The 16,022-nt window shown below is 41.7% G+C and overlaps 1 protein-coding gene across 5 annotated transcripts in view; it reads left to right on the forward strand.

The window, feature by feature from the left end:
- Positions 1-5,027: 5,027 nt before the first annotated feature.
- RTCA (RNA 3'-terminal phosphate cyclase) overlaps positions 5,028-16,022 on the forward strand; it is a 31,160-nt gene continuing 20,165 nt past the window's right edge. The window contains exons 1-5 of one of the 5 annotated variants that reach the window (XM_060202151.1): positions 5,028-5,291; positions 5,393-5,493; positions 7,960-8,103; positions 13,741-13,864; positions 15,725-15,783. In XM_060202151.1, the coding sequence (XP_060058134.1) occupies positions 5,247-5,291; positions 5,393-5,493; positions 7,960-8,103; positions 13,741-13,864; positions 15,725-15,783 (473 nt within the window). In that variant the 5' untranslated portion in view covers positions 5,028-5,246. Of the gene's footprint in view, positions 5,292-5,392; positions 5,494-7,881; positions 8,104-13,740; positions 13,865-15,724; positions 15,784-16,022 lie in introns of all 5 variants that reach the window. The other 4 variants (XM_060202155.1, XM_060202154.1, XM_060202152.1 and 1 more) reach the window with 4 other exon arrangements.

The following is a 16,022-nucleotide window of genomic DNA, read 5'->3' on the forward strand; positions in this document are numbered from 1 at the left end:
AGGTGGGGACCCAGGGGCTTGAAAAGGGATCCATACTCCAGTCCTTGAGCTTCGCGCCATGAGCGCGTAACCCACTGCACTAGCGCCTGACCCGTTAGAGTGTTTTCTAACATGATTATAATTTATACAGAAACTATTAAGGGAATACCTATTGTGCCTCATTTGATATTGTTGCACGTAAACAGAGTTGGTATTTACCAATTTAGTAATTATAAAATTGTAGCATAGTTCAAAAGTTTCAATTTCTTTGAGTGGTAATAGGCTGACCACATTTTCATATGTTTACTAACCATTCTTGAAATGTCTGTTTATGGGACTGGGTGGTGTTACACATAGTAGAATGCAGACATTACCATGCACGAGGACCTGAGTTCAAGCTCTCAGTCCTTACCTGCAGGAGGGAAGCTTAATAAGCAGTGATGCAGTGTTATAAGGGTCTCTCTCTTTTCCCCTCTACTTCCCCTCCTAATTTTTCTGCGTCTCTGTTAAAAATAAAATAAACTGGGAAATGTTATGCATGTACAAACTATTGTATTTTAAAAAATATTTATTTATTCCCTTTTGTTGCCCTTGTTTTATAGTTATTGTTATTGATGTCATTGTTGTTGGATAGGACAGAGGGAAATGAAGAGAGGAGAGGAAGACAGAGAGGGGGAAAGATAGACACCAACAGACCTACTTCACCGCCTGTGAAGCGACTCCCTGCAGGTGGGGAGCCGGGGTCTCAAATAAGGATCTTTCTGCTGTTCCTTGCGCTTAGCACCACCTGCGCTTAACATGCCATGCACTACTGCCTCCAAACCATTGTATTTTGCTGTCAACTGTAAACCATTAGTCCCCCAATAAAGATATTTAAAAAATAAATAAAATTTTAAATTCAAGGCCATATTAATAAACAATGAAATGAATGCTTAGGAATTTAGTCAATTTTTCCTCTATCGTGTGTCTTTTTCTTTTCTGTGGGAAATGTCTATATAGTCTAGATTATGACACATTTTCATTTTTGTGTTGGTAAAAACTTCTAGTCTGACTTTGCTTTCAAACGTGTCTTTGATAACAGAAATAATTGTAATACAATTGAACATATAATTTTTTTTGATGTTTAGTGGTGTGTGTGGTCACTGGCTTCACTGCTCTGGGCAACTTCTTCAAGTAGAGAGAGAGAGGGAGAGAGAGAGAGAGAGAGAGAGAATAGCACTAATGCTTCCCCATATACTGTGAGGACTAGGGTGCAGCCACAGTCACAGCATGGAAAAACAGGTATACTGCCAGGCTAGCTATTTTATCAGCCCTTTAGTGTTTGTTTGTTTGTTTGTTCTTTATGTCTTAAGATATCTGTCCCAATCCAAAGGTCCTAAAGGTAACTTACTATATTTTCTCCACAAATTTTTTTCTTTTATAAGTTTTAAATTGAGATATCAAGGATGGATGGTGGCACTTTTGATCTAGAGTACATGTTATAATGCAAGAGAACCTGAGTTCAAACCCTTTGTCCCTACCTGCAGGGTTGGAGGAGGACACTTCACAAATGGTGAAGTAGTGCAGCAGGTGTTTCTCTCTGTGTGTGTCTGTCTCTCTAATATTTTATTTATAGAAATAAGAGACATAGAGTGGTCCAGGAGGTGGCACAGTGGATAAAGCATTGGATTCTCAAGCATGAGGTCCAGAGTTCAATCCCTGGCAGCACATGTACCAGAGTGATATCTGGTTCTTTCTCTCTCTCTCTCCTTATAAAATAAAATATTAAATATTATAAAATATTATATTATATTATAAATAAAATATTAAAAAAAAGAAATAAGAGACATAGAAAGTGAAATAGAGAGGGAGAGAGATAGAGACACCTGCATCACTGCTTCACCACTCATAAAGCTTTCTACTAGCAGGTGGGGACTGAGGGTTTGAACTTGGGTCTTGTACATCTCTTTCCCTCTCCTCTCTCTTGGTATTTACCTAAACAGATAAATAAATATTGAAAAATAGAGGGGGCCAGGCAGTGGCACACTTGATTAAACACACATAGTACTAAGCACAAGGATTCATGCAAGGATCCTGGTTTGAAACCCTGCTCCCCACCTGCAGGGAGGGCACTTCACAAGCAGCAAAGCAGGTCTGCAGGTGTCTATCTTTCCTTATCCCTCTCTTTCTTTTCCTCTTTTCTCAATTTCTCTCTGTCCTAGCTAATAAGATGGAAAAAATGCCCACCATGAGTAGTGGATTCATAGTGCTGGCGCAGAGCCCCAGAAATAACCCTGGAGGCAAAAATAAGTGAATAAATAAGCAGAGGTATAATTTGCATACCAGAAAGTTTGTCCTTTAGAAGTGTACAACTTTAATAACAATTAGTTAACACTTCACTCTTATGAGAATGCCATACGTCCGAAACAATAGCAACAACAAATTATGGGGGGGGGGGTTGTCAATAAACTCTCTTACACTGTTGTTGAGAATGTCAACTGGTCCAACCCCTGTGGAAAGCAGTCTGGAGAACTCTCAGAAGGTTAGAAATGGACCTACCCTATGGCCCTGCAATTCCTCTCCTGGGGATATATCCAACTCACCATCCAAAAAGGTCTGTGTACACATATGTCTATAGCAGCACAATTTGTAATAGCCAAAACCTAGAAGCAACCTAGGTGCCCAAAGACAGATGAATGGCTTAGAATGTTATGATATATATATTATTCAGGTACTATTCAGATGATGAATTAATCTTCTTCACCTCATCTTGAATGGAGCTTGAAAGAATCATATTAAGTGAGTGAAGCCAGAAAGAGAAGGATGAATATGGGATGAATTCAATCATGGACAGAGGTTGAGAAATAAGAACAGAAAGAAGAAATACAAAGTAGGACCAGGAATCTTAGGTAGTGAGGGGATTTTCAGGTCCTGGTACATGATGATGGTGGAGGAGGACCTAGGCTGGGGATGAGAGTGTTTTGCAGAAAATTCAGAAAGTTTACACATGTACCAACAACTGTATTTACTGTAAACCATTAATCCCCCCAATAAGAATATATATTTTAAAGATTTTATTTATTTTATTAATGAGAAAGATAGGAGAGAAAGAGCCAGACATCACTCTGGTACATGTGCTGCCAGGGATTGAACTCAGGACCTCATGTTTGAGAGTCTGATGCTTTATCCACTGCGCCACCTCCTGGACCACAAGAATATATTTTTTAAAGTGTAGAATTTAGGACCAAAAGACAGCTCACCAGGTAAAATACACACCTCACCATGTATGGGGATCAAGGTTCAAGCTTTAACACTCGCACTGGAGGTTCTATGACCTAAACTCCAGTGCTAAGGTGTTTCTCCCTTTGTCTGTCTCTTCATCTGCATGAAAATGTGGTCCAGAGGTCTCTCCATACACATTGAGAAATAGATGTGATTTAGGAAACAATGATGTCAGCACTAGATCACCCAGGTTCCCATCCAAGTTAATAAGTGTGTGGCACTGTTATGAATTATGCAGCTGTAAAATCGAGTTTAAAATAGTAGATATGTAAGAAGTTGTTAGTGCATTTAGTGTATGATACCTAGGTATTATTGAGATTTATCATATTTTAATTGCTGTTCCCTCTCTTAACTGGACTCATCATCATCCTTGATGAAATTGTAATTACTTTCCTGTCTCTCCCGCATGCCTTCTATAACACCAGAATAAAAATGACCTTACTCCGCTTATTTTGAGATTATATATAGGAAGGCCCAGAGGTGACCACACAGGTGGTTAAGCACACTTACAACTAAGTGCAAGGATCCCTGGCTGCCCACCTGCAGGGGGTCGCTTCATAAGCAGCGAAGCAGGTCTGTAGGTGTCTTTCTCTCACATTCTCTATCTCCCCCCTCCTCTCTTAATTACTCTCTGTCCTAATTAAAAAAAAAAAAAAAGGAAAAAATGTCCACCAGGAGTAGTGTTGCTGTCACAGAGCCCAAGTGATAAATAACCCTGGAGGTAAAAAACCAACCAAATAGGGAGTTGGGCGGTACCGCAGTGGGTTAAGTGCACGTGGCGCAAAGCGTTAAGGATCCCGGGTTCGTGCCCCCGGCTCCCCACCTGCAGGGGCGTCACTTCACATGCGGTAAAACAGGTCAGCAGGTGTCTATCTTTCTTTCCCTCTCTCTATCTTCCCGTCCTCTCTCCATTTCTCTCTGTTCTATCTAATAAAGACATCGATAACAACAACAATAAAAAACAAGGAAAAAAACCCAACCAAATAAATAAATAAAAATAAGAGAGAATATATATATATTTCAGTGTTCAAGGTAGGAGTTGAGTCACAAGCAGAACTAAGAAACTGTGTTTCTGCCTTGATCCGAGGGGGAACTGTTGCACAAGGACTCGTGAGCTTAGTCACTCTTGGAGGAGATAGTATAACTGACTTTTCAGTCTTACATTCATGATTCTACACTTTCTTACCCTTTCCCACCAAAATCACACCTCACAGGAGAAAAAGGGAAGGAAAAACTCTAAACACACAAAACATACGCACAAGGAGGGACTCATGACTGTCAACAAGACCAGGAAGAAGGTGGTCACTGCGTGTTGAGTCTTTTTTTCAACCAGTGCTCAGCTCTAGCTTGGTGGTGCCTGGAATTGAACCTGAGACCTCAGTGTCAAGCATGACAGTCTTTCTTTCTCTCTCTTTTGCATCATGCAATTTTTTTTTGCATTATGAAATTTGCCCAACCCTAAACTTCACTTCTCTCTCTCTCCCTCCCTCCTTAGCTCCTTTTTACATCTTTAGATATCAAGTCTCCAGTGCTGGATCCTAAAGGGTCCTCGAGAAGACGCAAGCCTGTGAGACAACTGGAGGTTGCATGGAAAAGGAGGTTTTCTGCAATCTGCGGGTTTTGTTGTGTGCAGGACAACAGCCTTCTCAGGGACACCAGTCCATCCAGCTGCGGAGCAATTCCTCACCTCCAAGAGTAGGTCGCCACCTCGCGTAGGTCCCTGAAACTTCCCAGCCTGGAGGCAGTTTTCTTGGCGCCGCCCCTAGGAGGGACGAACGCGGCGCACGCGCAGTAGCTGCTGGGCCTGTGGACGCCGCATCTGGGCGCCGGGTCCGGCTTGGCCTCGGCGGAGTCCGCTTCCCGCAAGTCGCCTCTTCGAGTTCTGTTCGCGACGCTCTAAAGCGAGCACCGAGGTTTCAGAACTGAGGAGCGGAAAGCGTGGTCTGTTCTTTCTCCTGTCCCGGCTGCCGCTGGGTTGTCGCGGCCAAGGCCCCAGGACGCCCAGCATGGCGGGGCAGCGGGTGGAGGTGGACGGCGGGATCATGGAAGGGGTGAGTGTGCAGCGGGGGAGGCTGCAGCCCAGGGCGGAGAGGGCAGCCTCCCTTCGGGCCGTCATGACGGCTTCTTCCCTCCGTGTCTACACCTTCGGCAGGGCGGCCAGATCCTGAGGGTCTCCACGGCTCTGAGCTGCCTCCTGGGCCTTCCTCTGCGGGTGCAGAAGATCCGAGCCGGCCGCAGCACGCCGGGCCTGAGGTGACTCGGGGCGCTCGCTGGGGCTGGGGGCTGCGGAGGGCGGGGGGGGGGGCAGCCTTGCCGCCGGGGCCCCAGGCCGTGGGGTCGCGCTGCGGGCGCACCTGAAGCCCCAGCTGTGCCCCCGAGACGATCCCGGCCCCCAGGCTTGAGGAGGACCGGTACAGAGGACATAGGTCTCTGTTTTACCTGTTGGGTTAAGGTTGTCTCCTGGCCTAAAGAATTGCCTTGGAAAAATACTTCCACTCCCGGGGAACCGGGGCCATTGGGCATGATGGAGCTTGGCAGAATTGTCTGGACAGCCAGAGAAACACCCCCACGGTTGAGTCTGTGCATTTACTGCTGCGAACACGGAGATGTGTCATTTCAACTTTCATTCATTCCAGCTTTCATTCCGAAATGGTGAATAAGATCAGAATTGCTGGTTGTGAAGAGGGGGAAGCACGGATGCTTGAACCTGGGTTTTTTGTTTGTTTGTTTGTTTTTGTTTGTTTTGTTTTTCCTGAGAAGTTAGGGGTTAGACTAGAAAAGTGCCAAGTCTGTGCATCTGTTAGAAGCTGTTTGTCTTACCAGCGCACTGCTCACCGCTGGCTTCTGGCGGTGGTGGTGATGGGGGTGGGGTGATTGGACCTGGGACTTTAAAAATTATTATTATTATCTATTTATCTGTTGGGTAGAGACAGTCAGAAATCGAGAGGGAAGGGGGAGATAGAAAGAGAGACACCTGCAGCACTGCTTCACCACTTGCAAAGCTTTTCCCCTGCAGGTGGGGACCTGGGGTTGGAACCTGGGTCCTTATACATTGTAACAAGTATATTCAACCAGGTGCGCTGCTGCCAACCCCACTCCGCCCTAACTGGGATTTTGGAGCCTTAGGCACGAGAGTCTCTTTGCATAAACATTCAGCTATTTCCCTTGCCCATTTGAATCTGTTAGAAAAGGAACCAGGTTGAAGCCACACTGATTCCTTCATATATGTTGTGTACTTATATTCCATTGGTAGTGGGTCAGCTATGACATAGCTTTTGGGAGGGGCTTTTAATATTTATTTGGGTAGAGACAAAAATCAACAGAGGAGTGGGGAGATAGAGAGACACCTGCATCACTGCTTCATTGCTTGCCAAGCTTTCCCTTTGCAGGTGTGGGGGGTGGTGGCCTTGAACCTGGGTCCTTGCTCGTTGTAGCATTTGTACTCAACCATGTATGCCACCACCTAGTCCCCAACTTAATTTTTTATCCACAATCCATTTTGAAATTATTAAAAGGTTCATATGTATGAATGCTAATTCCCTTAGTCATAGCAGCTGTTTGCAACAATCACTTTCACTAGTAGGTCAATGTTAAATACTTTATTAGTTTGCTGGAGCTGCCATAAGAAAATACCACACAGGGAGTCGGGTGGTAGCGCAGCAGGTTAAGCGGACGTGGCACAAAGCGCAGGGACCGGCTTAAAAATCCCTGTTCCAGCCCCTGGCTCCCGGCTGGTGAAGCATGTCTGCAGGTGTCTATCTTTCTCTCCCCCTTTCTGTCTTGCCCTCCTCTCTCCATTTCTCTCTGTCCTCTCCAACAATGACATCAGTAACAACAATAATAACTACAACAATAAAACAAGGGCAACAAAAAGGAATATATATATATATATATATATATATATATATATAACCACACAGTAGGTGACCTACAGTACAGATTTGTTTTCTCACAGTCTTGCAGGCTAGTAGACCAGGTTCAAAGCTCTGGCAGGGTTGGTCCCCTTTGAGAGCTAAAAGAGAGGGCCACTCTCTTGCTACCTCTTTTAAAGCCTTGCTTCTGTACATGCTCACGAATAACAGTGGCTAGGCTGGGGGTCCACTTTGACTGTCTCTTTACTCACCTCTTTAAAGGTCCTGTCTCCAAATATAGTCACTTTCTGGAATTTGGTACTGGGAGTCACAGTTCTGCCAGTAACAGGTACCATGGGTTTTTTTTAAGTGATGTACAATGAGATAGGTTTCTCTTAGGTAGTTTTTATTAGTTTTTGTTTTGCACACCACTCTTACATGTTGTATTATTATTATTATTATTAATTTTTTACAAAACAGAGAGTAAGGGAGACCAGAGCACTGCTCAGCCATAGTGTATTTCATGCCAGGTATCAAACCTTGAGCCTCAGGCATGCAGGTTCAGTAAGCTCTACTGCTGATCTGTCTCCTCAGCTCTCCTTTGTACATTTTAAATATTCAGAATATGTTCATATATAATTTATAGCCAAAATGGTGAGTCTGGAAGGTACTCTAAAAATGGTCCCTACTAGAAGGTAGTGTTGGTTCATAAAAGCCCAAAATGAAATTCTTTGTACTGAAAATATGGCACTGACTGTGGTTAGACCTTGCTGTTTTCTTGCCATTGCAGTTTTGTAAATGTGTCATAGAAGGTGGGGATATAGGCAGTCTGAATGCACACGTTTTGATGCAGTATTATGACCTGAAGGCCTCAACATTTATCTGGACTGGAAATGATTCGAGACTTATGTGATGGGCGACTGGAAGGGGCAGAAATCGGCTCAACAGAAATAATATTTACACCAGAGAAGATCAGAGGCGGATTCCACACAGCAGATACCAAGACAGCAGGGTATGTATCATATTTCACTTAAGTATGGACTTGGGTATTAGACTTAGATTCAGTAGCACCTTCTGGACAAACTGCTTAACCTCTTTACTTCCTTCACTTTTAAAATGGAAGTAAAACACTTTTTAGGATTCAAGATTATTTAGTGTTTAGGATGCTCAGTTACAGCTATTACTGTGGATTTTTTTCAGATGTATAGTGTAGTATATATTTTTGCTTTTCTTATTTAAAAATCAGCTGTCTAAAAATGATCATGTTTTAATACTCTTTAAGTTTTGCATTGCAGTATATCTCATCTTTGGCTTACAGTAATCGTGAATTGTATTGTACTACTTTTAAATTTAGGTATTTAAATGTGTATTTATTTATTTAGAGAGGAAATGAAAGTGAATCAGAGTACCACTCTAGCATGCGTAGTATTAGGAATTAAACCTGGAACCTCAGGCATTTGAATCTTGAGTTCTTCCTACTAAGCCAACTCCTAGCCAATATGCTAGGTGTTTTGTTATTTTTTAATAGATACTTATGCAGCCCTATGTAGAAGTTTCAAGATTGAGTCATTGTTTTCCAATAATACTTCTTTTACTGAAAAAAAAAAAAACATGGAGAGCAATTATTGCATTTGACTGATTATTGTTGTAAGGAACATCTTTTTACCAATTATATTCAGATATTAGGAAATTTTGACAGAATAAGAGATCGTACTAGAAACAACGTCAGTTTATTTAAAAAACAACTAAATGAATTTTGATTTTGTTTTTAGTTTAAAAATATGTTTAGAGGGAGTCGGGCGGAAGCGCAGCAGGTTAAGTGCACATGGCGCAAAGCTCAAGGACTGGCATAAAGATCCTGGTTCAAGCCCCTGGCTTCCCCACCTGCGGGGGGGGGGGGTGTCGCTTCACAAGCAATGAAGCAGGTCTGCAGGTGTTTATCTTTCCTATATCTTCCCCTTCTCTCTGTACTATGCAGCAACAATGACAACAATAAAACAACAAGGGCAACAAAAAGGAATAAATAAATAAATATATATGTTTAGAGTGGCGGAAATATTATGAGGCTTCCATGCCTGAGAACTCCAGTCACAGGTTCAGGCCCCCACAGCACCACATGCCTTAGCTATACAGTACTCAGGTTAAAAAACAGAAGAAAGGGGAGTCGGGCAGCAGCGCAGCGGGTTAAGGGCACATGGCGCAAGCACAAGGACTGCCTTAAGGATCCCAGTTCAAGCCCCCGGGTCCCCACCGGCAGGGGAGTCGCTTCACAGGCGGTGAAGCAGGTCTGCTGGTGTCTGTCTTTCTCTCCCCCTCTCTGTCTTCCTCTCCAGTCTCCACTTCTCTCTGTCCTATCCAACAACGACGACATCAATAACAACAACAATAGTAACTACAACCATAAAATAACAAGGGCAACAAAAGGGAATAAATAAGTAAATAAATATTTTTTAAAAATCTAAAAAAAAATAAAAAAACAGAAGAAAGGAGGGAAGTTAGTTTAGTGATGCTTGAGGATTGTGGAGGCTAAACTAAACATCTCCCAAGTCTTTTTTCATTTGCTTCTAGGCTCAATTTCTTTTCTTTTTCTTTCTTTCTTTCTTTCTTTTTTAAATTTCTTTATTGGGGAATTAATGTTTTACATTCAACAGTAAATATAATAGTTTGTACATGCATAACATTTCTCAGTTTTCCACACAACAATACAACCCCCACTAGGTCCTCATCCTTTTAGACCTGCATTCTCTCCCCCCCCACCCCCCAACCCAGTGTCTTTTAATTTGGTGCAACAAGCCAATTCCAGTTCAGGTTCCACTTGTGTTTTCTCTTCTCATCTTGTTTTTCATCTTTGGCCTGAGATCATCCCATATTCATCCTTCTGTTTCTGACTTATTTCACTTAACATGAATTTTTCAAGGCCCATCCAAGATCAGCTGAAAATGGAAAAGTCACTGTTTTTTATAGCTGAGTAGTATCCCATTGTGTATATATACCACAACTTGCTCAGCCACTCATCTGTTGTTGGACACCTGGGTTGCTTCCAGGTTTTGGCTATTACAAATTGTGCTGCTAAGAACATATGTGTACACAGATCTTTTTGGATGGGTCCCTTAGGGTATATCCCCAGGATTGGAATTGCAGGATCATAGGGTAGGTCCATTTCTAGCCTTCTGAGAGTTCTCCAGACTGTGTTCCATAGGGGTTGGACCAACTGACATGCAGGAGGGTTCCTCTGACCCCACAATCTTTCCAGCATTTGCTGTTGCTACCTTTTCTGATGTGTGACATTCTCACAGGAGTGAAGTGATATGTCATTGTTGTCTATATTTGCATTTCCCTGACAATCAAAGACTTGGAGCATTTTTTCATGTGTTTCTTGGCCTTTTGGATCTCTTCTGTGGTGAATATTCTGTCCATGTGCTCTCCCCATTTTTGGATGGGGTTACTTGTTTTCTTGTTGTTGAGTTTGGCAAGCTCTTTATATATTCTGGTTATTAGTCTCTTGTCTGATGTATGACATGTAAAGATCTTCTCCCATTCTGTGAGGGGTCTCTTGGTTTGGGTAGTGGTTTCTTTTGCTGTGCAGAAGCTTTTTAATTTGATGTAGTCCCATAGGTTTATGCTAGCCTTAGTCTTCTTTGTAGTTGGATTCATTTCATTAAAGATATCTTTAAAATTTATGTGGAAAAGAGTTCTGCCAATATTTTCTTCTAAGTATCTGATAGTTTGTGGTCTACCAACCAAGTCCTTGATCAACTTGGAATTTACTTATTGATGGGGCTTGGTGCCAGTATTACAAATCCATCACTCTTGGTGGTCATTTTTTTTTTCCTTTCTATTATACTTGATAAGACAGAGAGAAATTGGGGGGGGGGATTGAGAGGTGGAGAGAAAGATAAGACACCTGTAGACACTGCTAGTAAAACATACCCCTCTGCAGGTGGATAGCCTTTTTTTTTTTTTTGGAGTACTGCTCAGCTGTGGCTTATGGTGGTACTGGGGATTGAACTGGGACTTCTGGTGCCTCAGGCATGAAAATCTTTTTCATAACCACTATGCTATCTCCTCAATCCCAGTGATAGCCTTTCTATCTCTGATGTATGCTATATACATGCATCATTGTCATTAAAAAAAAAAAGTTAAAGGTATACCTTTTAGTAATTTGAGACTTTCTTAAATTCCCCTCAAGTTATAATTTGTTTATAAATATGATTACTCTCCTTGACTTTGGAGAAAGGAATTAACAGCTTATTCAGAAAAGTTGAGCAAGTGCTTTTATAAAATACTTTATATTCTATAAAATTTCTCATATTGCTTGACTAAAAGCCAGATCTAAGTATAGCAAAGGTTGTAGAACTTTTTTCATGTAAAATATTCAGCTACAAGTCTTTGTAAAATACTATTTTACTTTGTAAAATACTATCATGAATTCACAATGATAAGGTACTATTTCATTACTTAACATCTGTATTATTAACAGAATGCTTGTGCATGGTAGGAATTAAGATATATTATTATTGAGTCATTTTACTGGGAGTGGTTAATGGTTTATAGTGTAGTTGCTGATGCCTGGGTATAATTCTTTGTCTCCTTGTGATGTCTGTAGGACACTCACACCCAGCATAGGCACCAGGACACTAATGCCGTCTCCAGCCAGTATTTATTTCTCTCTCAATATTTCTTTATGAATGAATGAGTGAGGAACTAGAGCACCACTCTTGCACATGTGATGCTATTGATCCAACTTCAGACCTCACATTTGAGAATCCAACACTATATCTACTCCAACCCCCTTCACAATAATTATATTTCTAGGCCTTGATTTTTTTTTTTTTTTTGCCACCAGCGTTATCACACCCTGCAGGTAGGACCTTGGCACCAGGGACTTGAACCTAGGTCTTCATGCATGGTAGTGTATGCACTCCTGACTTTATTAATTAATTTATTATTTTTTTATCAGAGCACTGCTCCTCTCTGGCTTATGGTGATGAATTGAACCTGGAAGTCAGAGCATCAGGAATGAAATTCTGTTTTGTGAATTGGTTTGCTAGGCCCCTGACCCATCCTTGACTGTTTGGAATGCATTTTCATAAACTTGTTATTTTCAAGATACCTTTTACCACTGGGATACCATTGGGAAGACTTTTATTTTTTCCTCTTTGTAATATAAACAAAAGTGTTAGAGCAAGAGACACCGCAGCACCCATGTGGTGTCTGGAGGCTTGAACTTGGATCCTCACACAAAGTAATATTATGTTGCTCTACTATGTGAGCCACCACCCAGCCCCCATACTGAAGTTTTATGTTTTAGGTAGAGAAAGAGAAGCAAAGGAAGAATAAAAGAGATCACAATATTAAGGTTTCCTTCAGTACATGGGGCTGGACTCAAACCTGGGTGGCACACATAGCAAAGCACCATACTCTTCCAAGTGAGCTGTTTCGCTGTTTCACCAGCCCACTGAAGGACTGTAAACTTTTTTTTTAAGACTTCTTTTTTTTTCTTTTTAATACTTTATTTACTTAATAATGAGAAACAGGAGAAGAGAGAAAGAACCGCATCACTCTGGCACATGTGCTGCCAGGGATTGAACTCAGGACCTCAGGCTTTAGAGTCTGATGCTTTATCCACTGCACCACCTCCCGGACCACGATTGTAAACTTTTTGCCACCAGGATTATTCCTGTGGCTTGGTGCCTATACAACGACTCAGTGACTGCTTTTGTTTTGACAGAGGGTAAGACAGAGAGGAAGAGAGAAGGATAGACACCTGCAGCACTGCTCTTGAAGCTTTCTCCCCATCCCCAATGAATAGGGACCAGGGGCTTAAACCTGGGTCCCTGTGCATGATGATAGGCAGTATACTTCCTACACCACCACCTGACCCCTATGTCTTTAAGCTTGATGGTATGGAGCTTGTGTATGTTTCAGTTAATGGTATTGTATAGTAATAGTGTTTTCTTCCTTTTTTTTTTTTTTTTTTTTTTGCCTCCAGGGTTATTGCTGGGGCTCAGTGCCTGCACCATGAATCCACTGCTCCTGGAGGCCATTTTTTCCCCTTTTGTTGGCCTTGTTGTTGTAGCCTTCTTGTGGTTATTATTGTTACTGTTGATGTCGTTCGTTGTTGGATAGGACAGAGAGAAATGGAGAGAGGAGGGAGAGACGGGGGAGTGTGGGGGAGAGAAAGACAGACACCTGCAGACCTGCTTCACCGCTTGTGAAGCGACTCCCCTGCAGGTGGGAAGCAGGGCGGGTGTGTGTGTGTGTGTGTGTGTGTGTCTCTAACCGGGATCCTTCCGCCAGTCCTTGCGGTTTGTGCCACGTGCGCTTAACCCGCTGCGCTACCTCCCGACCCCCTTCTTTCTTTTTTAGAGAAACTATGAACTTTATATATAAAGTTATATATATACTTGAGAGGGGAGGGGTATAGAGAAATTTAGATAGAGTGAAAGAGACGGCGAGACACATGCAGCCAGGCTTCACCACTCATGAAGCTTTCCCTTGCAGTTGGGAACCAGGAGCTTGAACCCAGGTCCTTGCACACTGTCATGTGTGGGCATAACCAGGTGTGCCACCACCTGGCCCCTGTAATAACGGTGTTTGCTAGAGATTTTAAAAAGAAAGTACAACTAGTCTTCTACCTTCTCCTTAGGAGCGTATGCCTCTTGATGCAAGTCTCAATGCCCTGTGTACTTTTTGCTGCTTCTCCATCAGAACTTCGTTTGAAGGGTGGAACTAATGCCGAGATGGCACCACAGATTGATTACACTGTAAAGGTAAGACTTTTGGCATTAGTGGCAAACTAAGATGATCTCAGGTATAGTCTTCTGAGTCTTTATTTATTCTCTGTTAAAATATAGAGTGTTTTTTATGTAGACTTGCTTCTTTTTAAAAATATTTATTAGTGATTTTAATATTAATTTACAAAATTATGAGATAAAAGGGATACAATTTCACATTGCTCCCACCACCTGAGCTCTGTGTCCCTATTCCCTCCATTGGAAACTACAGTAGTTCTCCCAAGGATACAGACATAGGTTGACTATTCTTTCTTTCTCTCTTTCTTGCTTTCTTTCTTTCTTTTAAAGATACTTTTGTTTTTTGATTATCTTTTTTTATTAAATAGAGACATCCAGAAATTGAGAGGAGAGGAGATAGAGAGGGAGAGAGAAAGAGAGACACCTGCAGACCTGCTTTACCACTTGCAAAGCTTTCCCCCACGGGTGGGGACCAAGGGCTCAAACCTAGGTCCTTGTGCACTGTAATATGTGAGCTCACATAATATGTGTGTGATAGGTGTGACTATTTTTTCTTTTTTCTTTAATTAGTTAATTTCCTTTTGTTACCCTTGTTGTATTTATTATTATTGTTTTTATTGATGCCGTCGTTGTTGGATAGGACAGAGAAATGGAGAGAGGAGGGGGAGAGAAAGATAGACACCTGCACACTTGCCTCACCACTTGTGAAGTGACTCCCCTACAGGTGGGGAGCTGGGGGCTTCAACTGGGATCCTTAAGCTGGTCCTTGTGCTTTGTGCCACGTCCGCCGACTATTATTTCTATAACTATCTTTACATATATTTGCCTGTTTTCTTTTTTTAATTTATTATCTTTATTTATTGGATAGAGATGGCCAGAAATTGAAAGATAAGGGTTGGATAGAGAGGAAGAGAGACAGAGAGACACCTGTAGCACTGCTTCACCACTCATGAAGCTTTCCCCTACAGGTGGGGACCAGGGATTCGAACCTGGGTGCTTGCGCATTGTAACACGTGCATTCAACCAGGTGCACCACAACTCAGCCCCTTTGCCTGTTTTTTTTTTTTTTTTTCTATGATCCTGCCTTTTCTTCCTTTCTTTCTCTTCTTCTATTTTTTAACCAGAGCACTGTTCAGCTCTGGCTTATGGTGGTGCAAGGGATTGAACCTGGGACTTTGGAGCCTCAGGCACGAGAGTCTGTTTGCATAACCATTATGCTATCTACCCTCTGCCCCTTTTCTTCCTTTCTAAGTCACACCTATATCTGTACTTCTTCTGATTGTCTTTCTCTTTTACCTCTTCTCGCCCTGTGTCCTGATGGAATTGGAGTTCAGAGCCCTCTGGTAATCTTCCCCTAATATTTCTCCCTCTCTGACATTATGGACCAAAATTCTTTTTTTTTTTTTTTTTAAAGATTTTATTTATTTATTAATGAGAAACATAGGAGGAGAGAGAAAGATCCAGACATCATTCTGGTACATGTGCTGCCGGGGATTGAACTCAGGATCTCGTGCTTGAAAGTCTGGTGCTTTATCTACTGCGCCACCTCCCGGACCACATGGACCAGAATTCTTTATGGGGTACAGAAGTTGGGAATTCTGGCTTTTATAATTGCATCTCCATTGGGACTTGTTTATTTCTTCATGGCATTTAGTTTAGTTCTATTGTGGAAGAAAGAAAGAAAAAAAGCATTGCATATGCAGTGAGATTTCAACTATATAAGACACATTAAAAAATAAAGCAGAATAAAAATAATCTATAAATTATTTATCACTATAGTATCTTGTTATGAATTTAGTATAGGATAATAACTTTTAATAAATACATTTTGAGTCAGTGAATATTGGTACTTAAAGTAACTACATTTTTTTTTTCCAGGTTTTCAAGCCAATTGTTGAAAAATTTGGTTTCAAGTTCAATTGTGACATTAAAATGAGGTAAGTTATTTCTTAGTTCTCTGAACCACTATTTTTGTTAAAAATAGGGGAAAACATAGATCTTAAAGAAACACCATTTTGGAACCTACTAAATAATCACATTTTTTGTAAGAAATAGTGTTTTATGGCTTAAATCATTAGCCAGTAAGGATATAAAAGCCACTGCATGTGGCAGTCCCTTATTTCTTGGGGAAAATATTGTCAAGGTAGTTTCCACACTGAGCCTTCTTATGTAGTGT

Source organism: Erinaceus europaeus, chromosome 11 (assembly GCF_950295315.1).
Source record: "Erinaceus europaeus chromosome 11, mEriEur2.1, whole genome shotgun sequence".
In the NCBI taxonomy this organism is placed as follows: domain Eukaryota; kingdom Metazoa; phylum Chordata; class Mammalia; order Eulipotyphla; family Erinaceidae; genus Erinaceus; species Erinaceus europaeus.